This window comes from Macaca fascicularis, chromosome 13 (assembly GCF_037993035.2).
Source record: "Macaca fascicularis isolate 582-1 chromosome 13, T2T-MFA8v1.1".
NCBI lineage: Eukaryota > Metazoa > Chordata > Mammalia > Primates > Cercopithecidae > Macaca > Macaca fascicularis.
Window position 1 is genome coordinate 16201339 of NC_088387.1, and position 22586 is coordinate 16223924.

Below are 22586 nucleotides of genomic sequence, written 5' to 3' on the forward strand. Positions count from 1 at the left end.
GCGATTTTCCTGCCTCACCCTCCTGAGTAGCTGAGATTACAGGCAAACGCCACCATGCCCAGCTGATTTTTGTATTTTCAGTAGAGACAGGGTTTCATCAGGCTGGTCTTGAACTCCTGACCTCAGGTGATTCGCCCACTTCAGTCTCCCAAAGTGCTGGGATTACAGGCATGAGCCACCGCCCCTGGCCTATTCATGAATGTTTTAAATGCCACCTAGAACGGTGAATCTTTTCCAGATTTACTTTGATCAGATCCACCAGAGGAATCACCACCTATGGCAGCTGTAACATTACTAAATGCATTGTTTAAAAAAAAACTTAAGGTGGACAGGAAGTAGGATTTATTGGTGAGTATTAAGAGGGGGCAGCACAGTGGAAGCCCTCATGAGTGCAGGGCCTGCCACTTGCCCAGAGGACCACAACTAGGGACGTACTTGACCCACCATCCATCTGGGATGAGCCGCTTCTCAGTCACCGTGTCTTCAAATTCATCCGCATTGAACTTGATGAAGCTCTCACTTCTTTGAGATGTGGATCTTCTGTCCGCCAGGGAACTTGAACTTGGCCCAGTGCAGGGCCTCATTCGCATGCTCCTTGTTCTGCAGCTTGGTGCGGATGGACGTGATAACTTGGCCAATGTGACCCTGGCCACCGTGCCCTGGGGCTTTCCAAAGGCACTTTGCATACCTGTGGGGAGCCTGTCAGCCCCAGCACAGGACAACATCTTGTTGATGCGGATGACGTGGAAGGGGTGGAGCTGCACTGGGATATGAAAGCCGTCTTTGCCACAACTTTCTACCGTGTACTTATTGGCACAAATTCAGGCAGCCTCCAGGTCTTCAGAGGAGTGCTGCCCATATTCACCTGACACCATGTGGCCACAGAGTGGAAACTCATCCACTTTTGCCTTCTTCCGCCCCAGGTCAAAGATGAGAATGTTGGTATCAGGGACACCTCGGCAGAAGCGAGGCTTTGGGTACGGCTTGTTCTTACAATACCGGTAACAACGGACGGGGCGGTGGCCCATGGTGACACCAGGATCTTCAGTGGCGTGCTTAAGAGAAAGAGCAATGCATTTCTTAAATAATAAAACTTAAACCGGAGGTCAGGAGTTTGAGACCAGCCTGGCCAAACATGGTGAAACCCATCTCTACTAAAAAAAAGACAAAAATTAGCCGGGCATGGTGGCCAGCGCCTGTAATCCCAGCTACTTGGGAGGCTGAGGCAGGAGAATCGCTTGAACCTGGGAGGCAGAGGTTGCAGTGAGCCAAAATTGCGCCACTGGCCTCCAGCTGGTTGACAAGAGCAAAACTCCATCTCAAAAAAAAAAAAAAAAGCTTAAAAGTCAAGATTACTCCTTGATCCATGGGCTGCAGAATGGACATAGTGTTAGCTGGCAGGTAAACATTAATCTACTTGTACATCTCCGTCAGAGCTCTTGAGTAACTAGGTGCATTGTCAATGAGCAGCAGAATTTGAAAGGAATCATTTTTCTGGAAAATGATTTTGGCTTATCTTGGCTTCTGATATGCCTTCCTCACTAAGCTTAACCATTTCTAGCTTTGATTTAAAGTGAGCGACATGCAACTCTTCCTTTCATGTAAACACACAGAAGGCATTATAGGGTTCTTAAGGGCCCTGATTTCAGTATTGTTGTGTCTAGGTGAACAGGGAGCTCCGAGGAGACGGAGAGAGACTGGGAATGGCGGGTCAGTGAAGCAGTCAGATGCAACACACACATTCATCAGTTAAGTTTGCTGTCTTGTATGAGCATGGCTTGTGGTACCCCAAAACAATTACAATAAGTAACATCAAAAATCACCGATCACAGATCAGCATAACAGATATTATACTAAAGAAAAAATTTGAAATATTGTGAGAATTACCAAAATGGGATGCAGAGACACGAGGTGAGTACGTGCTGTTGGAAAAATGGTGCTGAGGCCAGTGCAGTGGCTCATGCCTGTAATCCCAGCACTTTGGGACGCTGAGGCGGGCAGATCGTTTGAGGTCAGGAGTTGGAGACCAGCCTGGCCAACATGGTGAAACCCCATTTCTACTAAAAATACAAAAAAATTTAGCTAGGCGTGGTGGCACACACCTGTAATCCCAGCTACGAGGGAAGCTGAGGCAGGAGAATCACTTGAACCTGGGAGATGGACTGTTCCCTGACCAAACTGAGGGTCGGGCTGCTGTTTCTCGTGGCCCAATAATGAGATGCAGAGGAACTGGGGAGAAAGAGAGTTTTTATTTCTGCAACCAGTTACAGGGAGAAGGCCTGGAAATTATCACCAGACCCACTCAAAATTACAAAGTTTTCCAGAGCTTATATTCCTTCTAAGCTATATGTCTACGTGTAAGTGCCCATTCATCTAAAGACATAAGTGATTCACTTCTTTTAATCTATAACTAAGGTCTGAGTCCTAAAGACCTTCCTCTGGAGCCTCAGTAAATTCACTTAATCTAATGGATCTAGATGCTGGGGTGATTTTTTTTTTGAGATGGAATCTTGCTCTGTTCCCCAGGCTGGAGTGCAGCGGCACAATCTCGGCTCACCGCAAGCTCTGCCTTGGTGCCCGGTGATTACCCTTATCTTGGCTTCCGCTAAATCATGGAGGTTTGGGAAGTTCTTTCAGACTCCCAGTAAACTTGTCTGTGGAGACCTGGGGAGTTTCTTCAGACCCACAATAAAACTTGTTTAATCCTAAATGGGTCCTGTTAAGAACTTCTTCCTTATGGGCTGAATGCGGTGGCTCATGCCTGTAATCCCAACACTTTGGGAAGCTGACGCGGGTGGATCATGAGGTCAAGAGATCAAGACCAGCCTGGCCAACATGGTGAAAGCCTGTCTCTACTAAAATTAAAAAAATTAGCCAGGCGTGGTGACGCACGCCTGTAATCCCAGCTACTCAGGAGGCTGAGACAGGAGAATTGCTTGAACCTGGGAGGCAGAGGTTGCAGTGAGCCAAGATCCCGCCACTGCACTCTGCCTGGGTGACACAGCAAGACTCCATCTCAAAAAAAAAAAAAAAAAAAAAAGAATTCCTTCGTTATTTTCTCATGCTTTAAGGCCTAGGAAAAGCCTAGGCAAACGTTTCGATGGCCTTTTGTTATATCCCAGCCTTTCTATAAGGGCACTGGCTTTTAATATTTAATTTAACCACTCAGTCATTACTGAAAGAGTTGTTATGGAAGCCTGCATTGGTGAGACCTGGCCTGCCACAGGAGGTTGCAGTGAGCTGAGATCGTGTCACTATACTCCAGCCTGGGCGGCAGAGTGAGACTCTGTCTCAAAAAAGAAAAATGATGCCGAAAGATTTGTTTGACACAGGGTGGGCACAAACTTTCAATTTGTAAAAAACATAGTATCTGTGAAGTACAATAAAATGTAGTGCAATTACATGAGGTATGCTTGGATAGCAAAACATCATGTTGTACCTAGTAAATATATATAATTTTTATTTGTGAATTATACCTCAATAAAGCTGGGCAAATGAACTATATTTGCAACATGGTAGGAATATATGACATTGGACATTAGTGCAAATGGAATTTTCAGTGCCTTGGTGAAAATGTCATACCACTGAACAACAACAACAAAAAAGTAGTGTAAAATGAAGTAAAATGTGAAAATCCCTAATTAATGCAGAAATATGAACTGCTTGTCCAAAAGATAAAAGTCTTTTGAGTTCCTCAAGAAGATTCTCTCTTTGGATGCTGGGCACGGTGGATGCTGGGCACCTGTATCCGAGCACTTTGGGAGGCCAATGCAGATGGATCACTGGAGGCCAGGAGTTCAAGACCAGCCTGTCCAACATGGTGAAACCCCATCTCTACAAAGAATAAAACAATTAGCTGGGTGTGGTGGCACGTACCTGTAATCTCAGCTACTCAGGAGGCTGAGGCACAAGAATTGCTTGAACCTGGGAGGCAGAGGTTGCAGTGAGCCGAGACTGCGCCACTGCAGTCCAGCCTGGGCCACAGAGCAAAACACTGTCTCAAGGAAAAAAAAAAAACAAAAAAAAAACAACAACAAAAAAGAAGATTCTCTCTTTGGGCACTCCTTTTCAATACATTCAATGTAAATGGATTAACGATACCATTTTTACAAGGTGAGTGTGTTTGGGCAAGTTGCTTCAATGCTCGTTCTCTTGGTTTCCTTTTTTTTTTTTTTGGAGACAGGGTCTTTCTCTGTCACCTAAGCTGGAATGTAGTGAGGTGAACATAGCTCACTGCAGCCTCCAACACCTAGCCTCAAGAGATCCTCCTGCTTCAGCCTCCCAAATAGCTGGGACTACTGGCATGCATCACCATGCCTGGCTAGTTTTTAATTTCTTTTTGTTTGTAAGCACAGGGTGTTGCTATGTTGCCCAGGCTGGTCTTGAACTACTGGGCTCAAGTGATCCTCCCACCTCAGCCTCCCAAAATTTTGGATTACAGGCATGAGCCATGGTGCTTGGTTGTCTTTTGGTTTTCTTGTCTGTCAAAACCGAGGATAATAACAGTACTCGTACAAAGTTGTTGGAAGAACGAAATTAGTTAATACAAGTGAAGTGCTAAAGAAAAAAAAGAGCTTTGGAACACAGCAAGTACTTGTTAGCTATGGCTATTGTTACCAACACAGTTTTCAAAGGCAAATTCGTGGTTTCACCTATCACCTGAGGTTTATTACTTTTTTTTTTTTTCTCGCTCTGTCGCCCAGGCTGGAGTGCAGTGGCACCATCTCAACTCACTGCAAGCTCCGCCTCCCGGGCTCACACCATTCTCCTGCCTCAGCCTCCTGAGTAGCTGGGACTACAGGCACCCGCCACCATGCCCAGAAAATTTTTTGTATTTTAGTGGAGACGGGTTTTCAGCGTGTTAGCCAGGGTGGTCTCAATCTCCTGACTTCGTGATCCGCCCACCTTGGCCTCCCAAATTGCTGGGATTACAGGCGTGAGCCACTGTGCCCAGCCAAGGTTTATGACTTCTAATTCCATCAGATCTTCTCTTTTTGTTTTTATTTTAAAATTAATTAAATATTATTATTGTTATTTTTTGAGACAGAGTCTGCTCTGTTGCCCAGGCTGGAGTGCATTGGCACAATCTCAGCTCACTGCAACCTCCCAGGTTCAAGCAATTCCAGTGCCTCAGTCATCCAAAGAAGCTGGGATTACAGGCATGCACCACCACACCCAGTTAATTTTTGCATTTTTAGTAGAGATGGGGTTTCACCATGTTGGCCAGGCTGGTCTTGAACTCCTGGCCTCAAGCAATCCGCCCATCTGGGCCTCCCAGCGTGCTGGGATTACAGGTGTGAGCCATTGTGCCTAGCCCTCTTTTCGTTTTAGAGATAGGAATCTCATTCTCTTCCAGAGGCTGGAGTGCAAAGGCATGAACATAACTAATCGCAGTCTCCAACTCCCGGGCTAAAGGGATTTCTCCCCCCCTGCCTTTGGAGTAGCTGGGCCTCCGAACTGTGCCATGACTACTGGCTTCCATCAGGATCTTTGTCCTACCATTTCATCTTCCTACTAGCCTATCCCACATGGATATATAAATGGTACCTCAAGTGAAAGAAATCAACTACCTAAAATAGGATTTTCCACTCCAAACTAGATTTTCTTTACATGTCATTTCTGTTAACGTGGGTCACACACACTGGTAAGCTCAGAATCATCTTTTTCTTTTCTTTTATTCACATCCAGTATGGTTGAAACAAAACAAAACAAAATGCTGTTTTTCCTTTTTTTAGAAAGGCAATACTTGTTCATTATACAAAATTTAGAAAATATGGAAAAACAGGCCGGGCGCGGTGGCTCACGCCTGTAATCCCAGCACTTTGGGAGGCCGAGGCGGGCGGATCACAAGGTCAGGAGATCGAGACCACGGTGAAACACCGTCTCTACTAAAAATACAAAAAATTAGCCGGGCGCGGTAGTGGGCGCCTGTAGTCCCAGCTACTCGGGAGGCTGAGGCAGAAGAATGGCGTGAATCCGGGAGGCGGAGCTTGCAGTGAGCCGAGATCGCGCCACTGCACTCCAGCTTGGGGGACACAGCAAGACTCTGTCTCAAAAAAAAAAAAAAAAAAAAAGAAAAAAGAAAAAAAGAAAATATGGAAAAACAAACAGGATAAAAATTTATCCACAACCAAAATAGCCTAAATTTCCAGTTAAAAATGTCAACGCATTTGATATTTGCCCGCATAATTAAGACCGTAATGTTTACACAAATGTGATCTTTTAAAATGTAAAAGGTTCTCACTGTTAAAAACATTTTGTTAAATCTTGTTTTAAAAGTAAGAGTTTAACATCCAAATTCCCAAAATAGACATTTTTGAAGATTTGGAAGATACAGATGGTTCAAAATCTTGACATTATTACCGTTAAATTTTGGTATGCCCTGTTATTCTGCTAGTGAAATATATATACATTTGGGGCGCTATTCCTTTTCTTTTTTCTTTTTTTTTTTTTCTGAGACAAGGGTCTCACTCTGGTGCCCAGGATGGAATGCAGCGGCGCTATCATAGTTCATTGTAACCTGGAACTCCTGGACTGGAGGGGTCCTCCCGCGTCGACCTCCCAAAGTGCTGGGGCTATGGGCTTGAGCCACTCTGTGGGGCGAATGGTTATTCCTATATACACGGTTGAACCTGGAATAACATGGGTTTGAACTGCCTGGGTCCACTTATAAGCCGACAGAAAATACAGTATTCGAGGGGCCGGCATATAGAGAGGTCCGACTTTTCCTCTGAGAGTTCCATCCTCAGCACTGACTGCGGGATTTGAAAATCCGCGGATTTTTTTTTGTTGTTGTTGTTTTTAAGAGGAAGTCTTACTCTCGCCCAGGCTGGAGTACAGTGGCGCGACCTCAGCTCACTGCAACTTCCGCCTCTCAGTTTCAAGCGATTCTCGTGCCTCAGCCTCCCGAGTAGCTGGGATTACAGGTGGCCACCTCCATGCCCAGGTAATTTTTTTTTTTTTTTTGCATTTTTAGTAGAAACGGGCTTTCGCCATGTTGGCCAGGCTGGTCTCGAACTCCTGATCTCAGGTGATCCGCCTGCCTCAGCCTCCCAAAGTGCTGGGATTACAGGCGTGAGCCACCGCGCCCAGCGGAATGCGTGGGTTTTGGCATAAACCGGTGGTTCTGGAACCAATCCCCCGCCAAGGGATGACTTTAAAAAATTGTAATTGTCCAAAACTTAGTATTTGTGGCCTACTTTTTCATTATGCAATTCTAAATTTTTTTTTTTTTTTTTGAGACGGAGTCTCGCTCTGTAGCCCAGGCTGGAGTGCAGTGGCCGGATCTCAGCTCACTGCAAGCTCCGCCTCCCGGGTTCACGCCATTCTCCGGCCTCAGCCTCCCGAGTAGCTGGGACTACAAGCGCTGCCACCTCGCCCGGCTAGTTTTTGTATTTCTTAGTAGAGACGGGGTTTCACCGTGTTAGCCAGGATGGTCTCGATCTCCTGACCTCGTGATCCGCCCATCTCGGCCTCCCAAAGTGCTGGGATTACAGGCTTGAGCCACCGCGCCCAGCCAATTTTTTTTTTTTTTTTAAATTCAGACGGAGTCTTGCTTTGTCGCCCAAGCGGAGGGCAGTGGCGCAATCTCTGCTCACTGCAACCTCCGCTTCCCAGGTTCAAGCGATTCTCCAGCCTCAGCCTCCCGAGTAGCTGGGACTACAGGTGCGTGCGACCCCGTCCCGCTGATTTTTTTTTTTTTTTTTTTTTTTGTATTTTTAGTAGAGATGGGGTTTCACTGGGTTAACCAGGATGGTCTCGATTTCCTGACCTCATGATCCGGCCGCCTCGGCCTCCCAAAGTGCTGGGATTACAGGCGTGAGTCACCACGCCCGGCCCTCATTTCTTTTAATAAATACGAATTTTAAAATGTATACTTTAGTATTCACACGTCCGATGCAACGTATTTAACCAGTCATCTCCAGAAACGTTGTTCCAATTTACACGCTCACCAACTTGGCCTGAGTGCTTTTTTCTTCCAATGCGTGGCGCACTTATAATTTAGAACAAGCGACCAAAACGCTTAAGAGCCCATCACGCAAATTGTTATCTGCTGGAAATCTACCCCCACGCTGTGGACGCGGGGGCCGAAATCTGATCCCGGCTTCCCAAGACACCGCTCAGAACCCAGGGAGCTACCAAGAGCCCGGCTGTGTGCAGCTCTAGCGCCGACGTCGCCAACGTGGCGCACAGTGCTGACGCAGTACGCAAGTTCGTCGGGATGGTCCTCCGCCGGCGACGTCGCTGCGTCACTGGTTTGCAGGCGCTTTCCTCTTGGAAGTTGCGACTGCTGCGGGGCTGAGCGCTGGTCTCCCGCGCCTCGGGAGCCAGGTTGGCGGCGCGATGAGGCGCAGCAAGGCCGACGTGGAGCGGTACATCGCCTCGGTGCAGGGCTCCGCCCCGTCGCCTCGAGAGGTGAGTGGATCTCGAAGAGACCGACGGCTTCGACCTGGCCGGGCGGCGGCCTCGCGAGGCTCGGGCGTCATGGCTCCCGACGGGCGCTGCTCCCTGGCGCGCACTGTTGAGGCGCCGGCCGGCTAGCGCGGTCCTGTGGGCGGCGTGGCGCTGGCAAGCGCAGGGAGAGCCCTGGGGGGACCGCTGTGGGCGGGAGACCGTTGGCGCCGGCGCTTCCTCTTTCTCCCGGCCTGTTCCCGACGGTCCTCGCTCGTGGGCCCGCCCTGGCCCGGGCTTTCTGGCCGGTCGCGCGCCGCGTAGTACCCGCGCGGCCTAGTTCTCGGGGGGCTTGGGCACCCGGGTGCTATGTCGGCGGGATTCTTCCCATCCCCCGGACATTTTACGTGTTGCGGCGGAGGTCGTACCTCCTTGGCCTGGGGGAACCCAGTGGGGACTGACGCAGCTCCCGGGTGCGCTTTGGCGGCTGTGACGAGTGACAACGTAGGGATCTCAGCGCGAACGTTTGCAACGGCCCGACGGCGCAAATGACACGCGAAGTCCCCTTGTTTTGAGTATGAGATGTTTGTCGCTGTCCCTTTATAAGGGTCCAGCTCCACTCCTCATACTCACCTCCCCCACCCCCAGAACAGTTTGGTAGGTGCTTTTGCTTTAAAAAAAAAAATTATAAATTTCTTATAAATCGTTAGTATGGCTTACAATTTTTAACCTTTTCCACAAATGTTCTTAGGATATTTTTCCTCTTTATAGGTAAATAATGTGATCTGTTTTGGATTCAGTAAGACTTTAGCAATTGGATCTAAAGAGTGACGGAAGAAGCTATTAAAGGTGGATGTGCACAGAATGTTGAGTCAGTTTGCTTTGGCTTGAATAATCAGCCCTGTCGTTCATAAGCTGGGTATTTGGGGCCAGTTGCACTTTCCATCCATAGGTGGAGTTGTAACATTGATAGAATTTGATAGGATCCATTTTAAACATTTAGGGTTGTGCTTGATACATAGCACTGAATGTTAGCTACAAGTCACTGTTTTTATTGTTGATGTTAAAAGGATATTGGCGGGGCCCGGTGGCTCACGCCTGTAATCCCACCACTTTGGGAGTCCAAGGAGGGCGGATTGCCTGAGGTCAGGAGTTCGAGACCAACCTGGCTAACATGTTGAAACACCGTCTCTACTAAAAATCCAAAAAAAAAAAAAAAAAAAAAAGCCGGGCGTGGTGGCGCACGCTCGTAGTCCCAGGTACTCCGGAGGCTGAGGCAGGAGAGTCGCTTGAACCTGGCAGGCGGAGGTTCCAGTGAGCCGATATCGTGCCACTGCTCTCCAGCTTGGGCGACAGAGGGAGACTCCATCAAAAATAAAAATTAAAAACAAAAAAACCAAAAAAACAAACGGAAACTCACGGATGACCATGATTATAATAGCAGCACAATTGTGTCTTTTATCATAACTAAGTGTAGGTTATCTTATTTTGTGCTTCCAGCAGCCCTGTGGATATTGAGACCTGTAGAGATTAAAGATACCTGTTCAGGGTCAAATAGGAAGTGCAGCAGAATTTTGGCAGTGGTTCTGATTTAGTTTCTCTTGGGAACAGTGGAGTAAGTTACAGCCTGTTCCTCCAGAGAGGAGGAATAGATACCTACTTGTACATTGTAATTTCAAACTGCTGGCGTAGTCATAAATATGAACGTGGTGATAGAGTCTAAAACAGACCTTATTGAGGGTTCCAGTAACTCCTGAAATTAAAGACTTTAATTTTTATGGTTTTTTTTTTTTGAGGTGGGGTCTCACTCACTCTTGTCACCCAGCTGGATGCAGTGGCGCTATCTCGACTCACTGCAACTTGCGCCTCCCCAGCTCAAGCGGTCCTCCCACCTCAGTCTCCCGAGTAGTTGGTACCACAGGTGCACCCACCACACCGGCTTGTTTTTTTTTTGTTTTGTTTTGTATTTTTGGTAGAGACTGGATTTCACCATGTTGCCCAGGCTGTTCTCGAACTCCTGGGCTCAAGTGATTTCCCTGCCTCCACCTCCCAAAGTGTTGGGATTCCAGGCGTGAGCCACTGCAACATCCATTATTTTATTTTTGAGACAAGGTCTCTTTCTATCTCCCAGGCTGGAGTGCTGTGGCGGGATCATGGCTCACTGTAGCGTTGACGTCCTGGACTCAATCCATTCTCCCACCTTAGCCTCCTGGGTAGCTGAGACTACAGGCATGCCAGCTACAGGCATGCACCACCATGCCCGGCTAACTTTTTTCTTTAATGTAGAGACGGGGTCTTACTATGTTACCCAGGCTGGTCTCCAACTCCTGGGCTCGAGTGATCCTCCCGCCTTGGCCCCAGGTGCTGAGATTACAGGTGTGAGCCACTCTGCTCAGCCTGTTTTTTTTTTTTTTTTTTTAAACAAGCTTAAAAAAAAAAAAAAGCAAGCTTAGAGCCTTTCTGAGATTCTTAGGGGGGACCTTGGCTTCCAAAAGATTAAAAACCACTGGTCTAGACAGAAGTTAGAATGTTCTTTCAACTACATAACTTTTCCATTAAATAAAGTGGAGTGGTGGCAAAATTTTGAGGATTCATTGTTATGACCACTTCTCTCTTTACACTTAAAGAATATTTTTTTTCCCCCAAACAAATTGAAAGTCATTTACATTAGAATTTGGGGGATTTCAGTGGAATATGGATTAGCTAGTGAGTAACTTTGGAACATGTGAAGCTATTCTATAAAGTTAGGTTTGAGTGAAATGACAAAACAGTGCGCTTGGATAGAAGGTAAAGAATGGAGGGAGAAGAGGCAGTGTCTGTGAAGAATATAAAGAGGTTAGTATTCTCCCCCAGTTTGGCAGAGGCTGGCCATCTGTGAACTGACCATGCTTTCTAGAATGTCTGAGTTTTGGAGTGTGATGATGTGTCTGTGTATCTTATCTTTCTAGTCTTCCATTGTGCTTTCATTTGTTAGTCTCCTCTTTGTTTTGCCATTTTTCTACTCTCCTCACGTGCTTTTGCCCTTCTTAAAAATATTATTCGCCTGTAATTCAAGCACTTTCGGAGGCCGAGAGACCAGCCTGACCAATATGGTGAAAATCCGTCTCTATTAAAAATAACAAAAATTAGCCGGGCGTGGTGGCAGGCGCCTGTAGTCCCAGCTACTTGGGAGGCTGAGACAGGAGAATTGCTTGAACCCTGGAGGCGGACGTTGCGGTGAGAAGAGATTGCGCCACTGCACTCCAGCCTGTGTGACAGAGCAAGACTCTTGTCTCAAAAAAAAAAAAAAAAAAAAATTAAAAAAAATATATAATTCTTTCTCTAGTTTTTCTTTTTCCATATGGCTTCTGTTTAGTTTTTCTAGGTTCTGTCAAGTTGGTTTCTTCTTCTGCAGCTGCTTCCTACTTCTCAAAGGCTACTTGACAGCTCTTATTATTATTATTATTATTATTATTTTTTTTTTTAGAATAGGGTCTTGCTGTGTTGCCCAGGCTGGCATCAAATTTTTGGGCATAAATGATCTTCCTACCTCTGTTTCCTGAGTACCTAGGACTACAAGCAGGCGCCTTTGACAGCTGTTAGTTGTTTTTTCTGCCCTTTACATCTATACTTCATACTTCTGAGCAACACACATATATACTTTTGTTATTTTTAATTCCCTGTCTCCCATTTTGGACTTTTTCTTTTTTGGGGCAGAGTCTCGCTCTATTGCCCAGGCTGGAGTGCGGTGGCACGATCTTGGCTCACTGCAAACTCCACCTCCCGGGTTCATGCCGTTCTCCTGCCTCAGCCTCCCGAGTAGCTGGGACTACAGGCACCCGCCGCAATGCCCAGCTAATTTTTTTTTGTATTTTCAGTAGAGACGGGGTGTCACCGTGTTAGCCAGGATGGTCTTGATCTCCTGACCTCGTAATCCGCCCACCTCGGCCTCCCAAAGTGCTGGGATTACAGGTGTGAGCCACCGCGCCCAGCCCCATTTTAGACATTTTCTACTGACTTTCTACTATGCTCCTCCCAAACTGTCCTCAGACACTTTGGTTTGCCCCTCATTCTTTCAGTACTGTTATTGCAGTTTTTGTTTAAATGAATATTTCACATTTATATAAATATCATAAGGTAAATATTTTTGCATTTGAATTGCCCCTGTTATGCAGTTTTGTTTTTCCTGGACTGAATAATTGCTTTATTTTTTGGTTTGTTTATGTTGTGTTACTCCTTGTTTACTTAAACTCAGCAATTTAAACCCTCAAATGTGGTCATACTAGTCACATAATCCCATCAATTTCAGCTTAAAACATTGCTTGATTGATTGTCTTTCTACCTAAGATACCCTTACTAACAGACTCCTCCAACCCGGACTGGTTTTTCTTCCTCTTTACTATACAGCTGTGCTCTTGGGACTTCCCTTTGTCATCAGCTTGAGAAGTCCCTTCACCTCTTTTCTGAGTTAGACACTTTATTTCTTGTATCTCGTGTCCTCTTGATTTACTTTCTTTGTTTTGGTGTAGCATAGCCTCACTTGCTTTGAGGAAAAGTGGATGAGAGGTTTTTGTTTTGTTGTGTGTGTGTTTTTTTTTTTTTTTTTTGATACGGAGTCTTGCTCTATTGCCTAGACTGGAGTGCAGTGGGGTGGTCTCGGCTCACTGCAGCCTCCTTCTCCCGGGTTCAAGGGATTCTCCTGCCTCAGCCTCCTGAATAGCGGGATTACAGGTGTGCGCTACCATGCCCGGCTAATTGTTTTCTTTTTAGTAGAGATGGGATTTCACCATGTTGGTCAGGCTGGTCTTGAAACTAATGGTATGCCTGCAAAACATCTTTACTTAATTTAGTTGATCATTTGGTTATCGAATTCTGAGCTTGAAATAATTTTTTTCTCGATTTTGAGATCATTGCTCCATTTTCTAGAAGTTCTGTTAGAAGTCCCATGAGATTCTTGTTCTTGGTAACTTAAAGGTTTTCTGGAAGTGTCCTTTCAATTGGGAACTCATTTCTTTCAGTTCTGTAACATTTCTTGTATTATTTCTTTGACCATTTCTTAGCTTTTTTTTTTATGATGTTTACCTGAAAGTTGGAGTTTCTCTAATTTTTCTCTTATTCTCCTCCTTTTTTTTTTTTTCTTTTTCTTTTTTGAGACGGAGTCTCGCTCTGTTACCCAGGCTGGAGTGCAGTGTGCAATCTCAGCTCACTGCAAGCTCCACCTCCCAGGTTCACGCCATTCTCTTGCCTCTGCCTCCCAAGTAGCTGGGACTACAGGCGCCTGCCACCGCACCCGGCTAATTTTTTTGTATTTTTAGTAGTGACGGGGTTTCACCTTGTTATCCAGGATGGTCTTGATCTCCTGACCTCGTGATCTGCCCACCTTGGCCTCCCAAAGTGCTGGGATTACAGGTGTGAGCCACCGCACCCAGCCTCCTCCTCTTTTTGTTCTGCCTTTTGAGAGATTTACCGTTATGTTCCAGGGGAAGTAGATTGGGGAACTCATGGTTCACTATATAGACTTTTCTTTTTTTTTTTTTTTTTTTTTTTTGAGACGGAGTTTCGCTCTGTCACCCAGGCTGGAGTGCAGTGGCGCGATCTCAGCTCACTGCAAGCTCCGCCTCCCGGGTTCCCGCCATTCTCCTGCCTCAGCCTCCTGAGTAGCTGGGACCACAGGCGCCGCCACCTCGCCCGGCTAATTTTTTGTGTTTTTAGTAGAGACGGGGTTTCGCCGTGTTAGCCAGGATGGTCTCTATCTCCTGACCTTGTGATCCGCCCGTCTCGGCCTCCGAAAGTGCTGGGATTACAGGCGTGAGCCACTGCGCCCGGCCTAGACTTTTCTTCATTGTCCTATATAATCACTGCCTTCACCCTTGTTGGAACTTCACAGATTTGGATCTGATCAGATGGGTTTGCTGAGAACAGCAGCTTTTTTGGAGGATTTTAGGGGTAGAGGAATCCATTTGACTGTGCAAGATAGAGATGATGTGGTGTCTCTTAGGGTCTGACTGTTCCTGTTGTCAGCCCTACATCAGTTCTTGATATTTGGCAGCTTAAGTGAATTCAGGTATTTGCTTATAGTGACATCTGCTGTCATGGAAAGAAGTACTGCTTGAATCAAGTATTGTCCTGTTTACATAACATGGGCTCTGCTGCTTCCTAGCTGTATATCTTTAAACACGGCACTTACCTGTTTGAGCTTCAGTTCCCTTGTAAAATGAGGTTAGAGGCAAAATAGAATATAGAAAAATAATTTATAAAGTTGTTTATCTTAAGATTGTCTACTTTAATAACATAGTTGGAAGCAAAGAAGGTAATGGAATTATTTTTCTATTATGTGTTCGCGTTGTACCTTGAATCTGTTTCTTCATTTTGAAAAGGGGGAACTGGCCGGACACGGTGGCTCACGCCTGTAATACTTGCACTTTGGGAGGTGGAGGAGGTCAGATCATGGGGTCGAGAGATCGAGACCATCTTGGCCAACATGGTGAAACCCCCATCTCTACTAAAAATACAAAAATTAGCTGGGTGTGGTGGCGTGCGCCTGTAGTCCCAGCTTGTACCAGGGAGGCGGAAGTTGCAGTGAGCTGAGATCAAGCCATTGTTCTCCAGCCTGGCAACAGAGCGAGACTCCATGTCGAAAAAAGAGAGGGGGAAACAAGCTCTTGTTTCTTTACATGCTGTCCTGACTATTGTGTATTATTTTTGTCACATATTTTCTCCTGTATCTTTTAAATTTGTGCATTTAATGGGGAGGGGAGACTGTGTACCCAGTTCTTATGTATTCTCTTCCTTGCTTTAAAAAGTATTTGTGTTTAATTGCAGTTCAGTTCTTAACCTGTTTTCTCAAGTCTTTGTTAAGAATACTAAGTGAAGTTTAAGATTGCTTATAGTTCTTTTTATTTTATTTATTTTTTTGAGATGGAGTCTTGCTCTGTTGCCAGACTGGAGTGCAGTGTAGCCATCTTGGCTCACTGCAACCTCCGCATCCCGGGTTCACGCTGTTCTCCTGCCTCAGCCTCCCAAGTAGCTGGGGTTACAGGCGCCTGCCACCACGCCCGGCTAATTTTTTTGTATTTTCAGTAGAGACAGGGTTTCACCGTGTTGGTCAGGATGGTCTAGATCTCCAGACCTCATGATCCGCCCGCCTCGGCCTCCCAGAGTGCTGGGATTACAGACATGAGCCCCCGCGCCCAGCCGCTTACAGTTTTTTACTTTTAAGATGTATTCTGTTTAGGATGGACAGTCAAAATACTGTCATACCAGGATCACTTGGAATAGTTTTCTGAGTGTCACAGAATCTGCCATGTTGCTCAGGCTGGTCTCAAACTCCTGGGATTAAGTGATTTGCCTGCTTTGGCCTCCCAAAGTGCTGGGATTACAGATGTGAGCTACACTCCCAGCTCTGAGTGTCACTTTTTGACATAGTTTTTTTAAAAAATCAACTTTATTAAGGTAGAATTGATATACCATACAATTAATCCATTTAAAGTGTACAATTACTTGATTTTTGGTGTATTACATATTAATTTTTTAAGTTGTAGAAAACTATAACAATTTGCCATTTTAACCATTTTTAGTTGTGCAATTTGGTGACATTAACTACATTTACAGTGTTGTTTAGACATCACCACTGTCTATTTTCAAAAGATTCTATTACAGAGATCCTGTAGCTATTTAGTAGTAACTCTACAGGTCCTCTTTTCTGCAGTCCCTGGAAACCTCTGCCTACTTTGTTTGTCATGACTTTGCCTATTCTGGATATTTCATATTAATAGGGTTATATAGTATTTGTGCTTTTGTGTCTGGCTCATTTCACTTACCATGTTTTCAGGGTTCATATGTTTTATAGCATGTGCCAGAATTTCATTCCTTTTTATAGCCGAATAATAGTCTATTGTATATATATTCCACATTTCATTTACCTCTTCATGTGTCATTGGATACCTGGGTTGTTTCCTTCTTTTGACTTGCAAATAATGCAGTCAACACTGGCGAACAGTATCTTGAGTACCTGCTCTCAGTTTCCTTGGTTATATACCTAGCAGTAGAATTGCTGGATCATATGGAAACATTTTATGTTTAGCTTTATGAGGAACCCCTAAATTGTTTTCCATAGTGGCTGCACTATTTTACATTCCCACCAGCAATGTATGAGAGTTCCAATTTCTCTACATCTTTGTCAACACTTAGTTTCTATTCTTTTTGATTGTATCGGCTGGGATAGGTGTGAAGTGATATCTCATTGTGGTTTTGATTTGCATATTCTAATGAATCATGATGTTGAGAATGTTCTCATGGTTTATTGGCCATTTGTATATGTCCTTATAGAAATGTTTATTCAAGTCCTTTTTTAAAAAAAAAATCAGGCTCTCGCTCTGTCGCCCAGGCTAGGGTTACAGCCTTGACCTCTTGGGTTCAAGCAACCCTCTCGCCTCAGCCTCCCGCGTAGTATAGGCATGTGCCACCACGCCTGGGTGATGTTCTTTTTTTTTTTTGGTAGAGGCTGGGTTTTGCCATGTTGCCCAGGCTAGTCTCCCACAGCCTCCCAAAGTGCTGGGATTACAGGCATGAGCCACCAGCCTGGCCTATTCAAGTCCTTTGATTTGGGCTTTTATTTTATTTATTTTTAATTTTTTTTTAGTGTATTCTACTACTTTTATGACTTGGGTTTTTTAATTGGGGTGTCTTTTTTGTTGAATTGTAAAAATTCTTAATATATTCTGAATATTAAACCCTTGTCACATATGTGGTTTCCGAATATTTTCTCCCATTCTGTAGGTTTTGCAGAATAATTTTTTTTTTTTTTGAGATGCAGTTTCACTCTTGTTGCCCAGGCTGGAGTTCAGTGGCACCATCCTGGCTCGTCGCAACCTCTGCCTTCCAGGTTCAAGCGATTCTCCTGCTTCAGCCTCCTGAGCAGCTGCGATTACAGGCATGCGCCACCATGGCTGGCTAATTTTGTGTTTTTAGTAGAGACAGGGTTTCTCCATGTTGGTTAGGTTGGTCTTGAACCCCCAACCTCAGGTGATCCACCTACCTTGGCCTCCCAAAGTGCTGGGATTACAGGCGTGAGCCACCATGCCAGGCTACAGAATAATTTTAATTAAATCCATTTTATCTGGGTTTTTTTTTGTTTGTTTCTTGTGCTTTTGGTGTCATATCTAAGAATACATTGCTAAATCCTGGGTCATGAAGATTTACCCTGTTTTTCTTAGAGTGTTGTGCTTTTTGCTCTTATATTTAAGTTGTTGGTCCATTTTGGGGTCATTTTTGTATATAGAGTGTGGTAGGGTCCAACTTTATTCTTTTGCATGTGGAAATTTCGTTGTACCTTCACCATTTTTATAGAGACTGTTGTTTCCTTATTTAATGGACTTGGGTCCCTTGTCAGCACCAACTGGCCATAGATTTATGGGTTTATTTCTGAACTCTCAATTCTGTTTTATTGGTCTGTGTGTATCTTTATGCCGTATGACACTGTTTTGATTGTTGTAGCTTTGTGGTAAGTTTTGAAATTGAGAAGTGTGAGTTCCTCCAAGTTTGTTCTTTTTTAAGAGTTTGGCTTTTGGGCACTTTGCAATCTCATCTGAGTTTGAGGATTGGCTTTTCCATTTCTGTAGAAGTGACCATTGGAGTTTTGGGATTCCAAATTTGGGAAATAGGGATTGCATTGAATCTGTAGCTCACTTTGGAGAATATTGACAGCTCAACAATATTAAGTCTTCCTATGTATGAACATAGATGTCTTTACATTTATTTAGGTCTGTTAAATTCTTTGAGCAGTTTTGTTTTTGTTTTTGTTTAGACAGGGTTTGGCTGTGTCACCCAGGCTTGAGTGCAGTAGTGCTATCACTGCTCACTGCAGCCCTGACTCCCCGGGCTCAAGCCATCCTCCTGCCTCAGTCTCTGGAGTAGCTGGGACTACAGGCAAATGCTGCCATGCCTGGATATTTATTTTGCATTTTTAGTAGATGCAGAGTTTTTCCATGTTGCCTAGGCTGGCCCCGAACCCTTGGGCTCAAGTGATCCCCTGCTGAGGCCTCCCAAAGTGCTGGGATTGCAGGTGTTAGCCTGGCCTTGAGCACCGTTTTATAATTTAAACGTACAAGTATTTCACCTCGTTTACATTTATTCCCAGGCATTTTTTCTTTTAGATGTGATTGTAAATGGAATTGCTTTCTTAACTTCCTTTTCTGAGTGCTCGTTGATGGTACAGTAGTCCCTTCTTATCCACAGTATTGCCTTACGTAGTTTTACTTACCTGCGTCACCCATGGTCCAAAAATATTGAATGAGGCCGGGCGTGGTGGCTCACGCCTGTAATCCCAGCACTTTGGGAGGCTGAGGCGGGCGGATCACGAGGTCAGGAGATCTAGACCATCCTGGCTAACACGGTGAAACCCCGTTTCTACTAAAAATACAAAAAAAAATTAGCTGGGCGAGGTGGCAGGCGCCTGTAGTCCCAGCTACTCTGGAGGTTGAGGCAGGAGAATGGCGTGAACCCAGGAGGCGGAGCTTGCAGTGAGCCGAGATTGCGCCACTGCACTCCAGCCTGGGCGACAGAGCGAGACTGCATCTCAAAAAAAAAAAAAAAAAAATTGAATGGAAGATTAAACCTTTCATAAGTTTTAAATTGCAAATCGTTCTGAATAATATGATAAAATTTCACAGCCTGCTGCGTCCTACCCAGGACACGAATCATCCCTTTGTCCAACATATTCACGCTGTATGTGCTCCCCACCCGCTAATTACATACTAGCCATCTCAGTTATCAGATCAACTGTTGGAGTATTGCAGTGCTTGTGTTCAGGTAACCCTTATGCTATTTAAAATGGCACCAAAGAGCAAGAGTAGCAATGCTGGCAATTCACATATGCCAGAGAGAAGCCATACAGTTCTTCCTTTAAGTGAAAAGGTGAGTTTTTGACTTAGGAAAGAAAAAAGATCATGTACTGGGCTTGCTAAGATCTATGGTAAGAACAAATCTTTTGTCCATGAAATTGTGAAGAAGGAAAAAGAAATTTGTGCTAGTTTTGTTGTGACACCCCAAACTGCAAAAGTTACAGCCACAGTGTGTGATAAGTGCTTAGTTAAGATGGACAAGACATTAAATTTGTGGGTGGAGGACACAAACAGGAAACATGTTTCGATTGATGGCAACCTGGTTTGGTACTGTTCATCGTTTTGGACATTCACTGGGGTCTTGGAATTTCAAAAATAAGATGTTTGAGTAGCTGTATACTCTTTATCACATGGATGGAACATAATCTGGTTGTATCAGCATTTTTTTTTTTTTGAAATGGAGTCATTCTGTTGCCCAGGCTGGAGTTCAGTGGTGCGATCTTGGCTCACTGCAGCCTCTGCCTTCTGGGTTCAAGCGATTCTTGGCTTCAGCCTCCTGAGCAGCGGGAATTACAGGTGTGTGCCACCATACCCAGCTAATTTTCGTATTTTTAGTAGAAATGAGGTTTCTGCATGTTGGCCAGGCTGGTCTCGAACTCTTGTCTTCAAGTGATCCGCCTGCCTCAGTCTCCCAATGTACTGGGATTACAGGTGTGAGCCACCGCACCCAGCCTGGTGTGTATCAGCATTTTGAACTTTGGAGTTTATGTAACCAAGGAACCAGGATGTGGACCTTGTTTATTACTTGAAGAATTCAATGTTTATTTCTGCCTTTTTGAATACTTGACTGTAAAATACTGATCTGATCTGTAGGGAGAACAGTACATGGACCAGGGAATCCTCAGTGCCTTAATAGGTCCTAAGTACTTACTTATTCTTTCCCATAGAGATTTATACATGGTAGGAGAAGAGATTTCTGGAATACCTTTCCTCCCCCGAGAAAGCTGGTTTCTTTTGTTTGTTGAGTGAGAGAGTGGTACCACAGGGTTTCCAAGATTTCCAAGGCTGATGAAAATTCTTAACTTCTGTTGTCTGTCTGTCTTTCTTGAATTTATTTTTTGTGTGTATGTATTTATTATTTAGAGACAGGGTCTCCCTGTGTCACCCAGGCTGGAGTGCAGTGTCACAGTCATAACTCACAGCAGAGTTAATCTCCTGGGCTCAAGTGATTCTCCTGTCTTGGCCTTCTGAGTAGCTAGGAACACAGGCATACTCCACTATGCCCGGCTGTTTTTTTCCCCCTGGAGACAGGATTTTGTTGTGTTGCACAGACTGGTTTCAAACTCTTGGCCTCAAAGCAGGCCTCCCACCTTGGTCTCTGAAAGTGTTAGTTAAATAGAATTAAAGGTGTGACCAACTGCACCCAGCTTATTTATTATTAGTAGTATTTTTTTTTGGAGATGGGGTCTTGATCTGTTGCCCAGGCTGGAGTGCAGTGGCACGATCTCAGCTCACTGCAACCTCCGTCTCCTGGGTTCAACTGATTCTTGTGCCTCAGCCTCCCGAGTAGCTGGGAGGCATCCGCCATCGTGCCTGGCTAATTTTTGTATTTTTGTAGAGATGGGGTTTCACCATGTTGGCCACGCTAGTCTCAAACTTCCGAGCTCAGATGATCTGCCCATTTCAGCCTCCCAAAATGCTGGGGTTATAGGCATGAGCCACCGCATCCAGCTCTATTTTTTGTTTTATGACAGGAAATTATAAAACATGGAATTATGCATTTTTCAGGCTTTTAAAAAAACTTTTAAATGAATGAAAACGACATATCTGAACATAAACTTAGGACAAATTTTTACTACTTTTGAAAAAATGTTAGAAAATATTTCTGTATGAAAAGTAAAACAATTTTCAATATTTTTTTAGAAGTCAATGAAAGGATTCTATTTTGCAAAGCTGTATTATGAAGCTAAAGAATATGATCTTGCTAAAAAGTAAGTACAAACTGTAACATGTATTCGTTTTTTTAAAAATCAATGCCTTTTCTCATTTTATTTGAAATAGGTAAAAATATGTTCTTTAGTAGTTCTTCCTAAGTGTATTCTGAAATAAGGGATTTATCACTCAGACTGATGCTAAGGACCAACCTAGATTCCATTGAGATTGAAACTGTAATTAGTGTTTTCTGCATGCTGCTGTTTGTTTATACCAAGGGCAAGAAATTGTTTGTCTTAAAACACTTTTTTTTTTTTCTTTTCTTTTTTTTTTTTTTTTTGAGACGGAGTCTTGCTCTGTCACCCAGGCTGGAGTGCAGTGGCCGGATCTCAGCTCACTGCAAGCTCCGCCTCCCGGGTTCACGCCATTCTCCTGCCTCAGCCTCCCGAGTAGCTGGGACTATAGGCGCCCGCCACCTCGCCCGGCTAGTTTTTTGTATTTTTTAGTAGAGACGGGGTTTCACCGTGTTAGCCAGGATGGTCTCGATCTCCTGACCTCGTGATCCGCCCGTCTCAGCCTCCCAAAGTGCTGGGATTACAGGCGTGAGCCACCGCGCCCGGCCTTAAAACACTTTTTCTAAAAATTGTCTTGTGTTAGAGTAAAAGAGGACCATGCCTATAGCTTAATTTATTTTTGGTTAGATATCCGATACCTTAATCAGATGGGAAATAGCAGTGAATAAAAATTAAACTGTAATTGCAAGACAGGAGAATAGCTCGTATAAAAGATCTTTAATTGACACAATATGTGATGCTCTAAGGCTCTATCCTAGGGATAAGAAGCTTGGTGATTCTGATTTCCTGACTTGGGGTGGATTAAATCAGGAAATGAAGAGGGAGGCAGGCATTTTTTTTTTTTTTTTTTTTGTGGCAGTATCTGTCTTTCTTGCCCGGACTGGAGTGCAGTGGCTGGCTCCATCTTGGCTCACTGTAACCTCTGACTTCCGGGCTCAAGAGATCTTCCCACCTCAGCGCCCCAAGTAGCTGGGGATACAGATGTGCACCACCACACCTAGCTAAGATTTGCATATTTTGGTAGAGACAGGTTTCACTGTTTTGCCCAGGCTGATCTTGAACTTCTGAGCACAGAAGTCTGCCTGCCTCAGCCTCCTGTAGTGTTGGGACTACAGGTGTGTGTTATTGCTCCCAGCCGGGAGGCAGGCTTTTAAAGGCATTCAAAGATGGAAATGCTGGTAAGAAAGGAAAAATAGTGGTACATAAGTTATGTAACTAGCAGCACTGTGACTGTTAACCCTTGTACCTTTTTACTGTGAGACTTTGCTCCCTTAGTTTAGGTCTGGCCTAATTTCTCTGATTGTAATACTGTCAAGGAACCTAGAGGATATTTACTTATTTTAGTTGTTACCTGATTTGAGAAATGGAA

At 44.6% G+C, this 22586-nt stretch overlaps 1 protein-coding gene and 1 pseudogene across 6 annotated transcripts in view; one reads left to right on the forward strand and one right to left on the reverse strand.

The window, feature by feature from the left end:
• Positions 1-249: 249 nt before the first annotated feature.
• On the reverse strand, positions 250-1047 carry LOC102119855 (large ribosomal subunit protein uL16-like; annotated as a pseudogene).
• Positions 1048-8254: 7207 nt separating this feature from the next.
• Positions 8255-22586, forward strand: part of LOC102123033 (E3 SUMO-protein ligase RanBP2) — a 70784-nt gene continuing 56452 nt past the window's right edge. For 4 of the 6 annotated variants that reach the window (XM_005575235.4, XM_045368858.2, XM_005575233.4 and 1 more), the window contains exons 1-2: positions 8255-8415; positions 21135-21202. In XM_005575235.4, the coding sequence (XP_005575292.3) occupies positions 8344-8415; positions 21135-21202 (140 nt within the window). In that variant the 5' untranslated portion in view covers positions 8255-8343. The remainder of the gene's footprint in view (positions 8416-21134; positions 21203-22586) is intronic. The other 2 variants (XM_015433363.3, XM_065526780.1) reach the window with 1 other exon arrangement.